At 33.4% G+C, this 1,801-nt stretch overlaps 1 protein-coding gene across 1 annotated transcript in view; it reads right to left on the bottom strand.

The window, feature by feature from the left end:
* LOC105527577 (zinc finger protein 676-like) overlaps positions 1-1,801 on the bottom strand; it is a 60,872-nt gene that overhangs the window by 37,952 nt on the left and 21,119 nt on the right. Inside the window, exon 2 of the mRNA XM_011963941.1 lies at positions 50-706. Within this exon, the coding sequence (XP_011819331.1) occupies positions 50-706 (657 nt within the window). The remainder of the gene's footprint in view (positions 1-49; positions 707-1,801) is intronic.

The raw sequence follows: 1,801 nt of genomic DNA on the forward strand, positions 1-1,801 counted from the left end.
TTTCTCTCCAGTATGAATTTTCTTATGATAACTAAGGTTTGAGAACCACTTAAAGGCTTTGCCACATTCTTCACATTTGTAGGGTTTCTCTCCAGCATGAATTCTCTTGTGTTTAGTAAGGCTTGAGGACCAGCTGAAGGCTTTGCCATGTTCTTCACATTTGTAGGGTTTCTCTCTGGTATGAATTACCTTATGTTTAGTAAGGACTGAGAAGTTATTAAAGGCTTTGCCACATTCTTTACATTTGTAGGGTTTCTTTCCAGTATGAATTCTCTTATGATAAATAAGGGTTGAGGACGAGTTAAAGGCTTTGCCATCCTCTTCACATTTGCAGGAATTCTCTCTACTGTAAATTCTTTTATGGTGAGAGAGGTGTGAAAGCACGCAAAATGATCTGACATATTCCTTACATTTCAAAAGTTTCTTTCCAGTATGCCTTACCTTATGTCTGTTTGAATTTGAACATTTATGAAAGACGTTTGCATATTTGCCACATTGAAATACTTTGCTCTGTGTAGTTGTCAAACTCTGGTTAAGCTGATTATAACCTTTGTGCATCTTACACTCATCCACATTGGTACAACCAATTTTTAACTGTAAATTCTCAGGTCCACATTTTTCATATCTTCTCAATGTCACTTTTTGGGAAGAATCTTCTATGCCCTGCTCTGGCCAAAGGTCTTGAGCAAAATGAGAAAATGTAACGGAAAAGAAATAAAAATAACAAATTAGTCCACTTATTAGACTCAGGTAAATATAGTTTCAATATTTAACCTATAAAATTATTCAAACTACATAAGCAAGATGACATTGCAATATGACACAGGACCTAATTCTTCATAGACATATAAATGTAATAAAAACACACAGACCAAAATACATATGTGGATAATTTATACATGAGTTAAGTGTGTGCAGTGCCTGAATTAAGCCCAATGCAGAGCCACACAGGAAAAAAGAAAAGTTTGTTAAATTTACCCAAGACAACTCTTTCTACTCCTCGATATTACCTAATCCCTTCAGAAGTAAACTGTCAAATTCTGTTTTTTCTTTTTTTCCTTTTTTAAGGAAAGTAAAATATTGGCACATATGATTTAATTTCTGTCTTGTACAACCCTTTCCACACACTGGTTTCTGTCTCCCATGACAAAAAGTGCTGATAGATATGGTGGTATACTTTGAAATGACAGTTTGAGTCTACTGAGACCAAAGGTAAATACACTGCAGCAGAGCACTGCAGTGCTGCAGAGAGAGAACGGTGTGCCAAGTGATTACTTTTCAGAAGAAACAAAAATAATCTCTCTTAACTAAAACCAAACACAAAATTTCAGACAAGACAAATCTCAAGATGTTTGAGAGACCCACATAATCGCTAGCCAAGATGACTGTTTTCTGACTATGACAGGACAAAGCTACATTATAAATTATGTGATAGGTAGCCTTTTTAAATGGCAAAATCTCAGAGATTACAATCTATACAAAATAGGGTAATATAATCTCATCAAAAATACTATAAAATTTTCAGAAAGAAACCATTAAAAATGTATATACTAATTTAAAAAACTGAATAACATTCAATGAGTAAATTCTATACAGAAGAGTATAGAAAATCAGAAAAATGAGGATAAGAACAAAAATAACCAGTGAATTGTCAACAAAAGATTTGCAGGCCAAAAGAGAATTGTGTGATATAGTCAAAGTCCAAAAAAGAAAAAGAAAAAGAAAAAAAAATAGCTATCAAGTGAGAATAATGCTATCAGCAAATCTGTACTGCCTAATATGAAAAAACAAACAACAACAA

The sequence above is a fragment of the Colobus angolensis genome, unplaced genomic scaffold (assembly GCF_000951035.1).
Source record: "Colobus angolensis palliatus isolate OR3802 unplaced genomic scaffold, Cang.pa_1.0 Scaffold631, whole genome shotgun sequence".
In the NCBI taxonomy this organism is placed as follows: Eukaryota; Metazoa; Chordata; class Mammalia; order Primates; family Cercopithecidae; genus Colobus; species Colobus angolensis.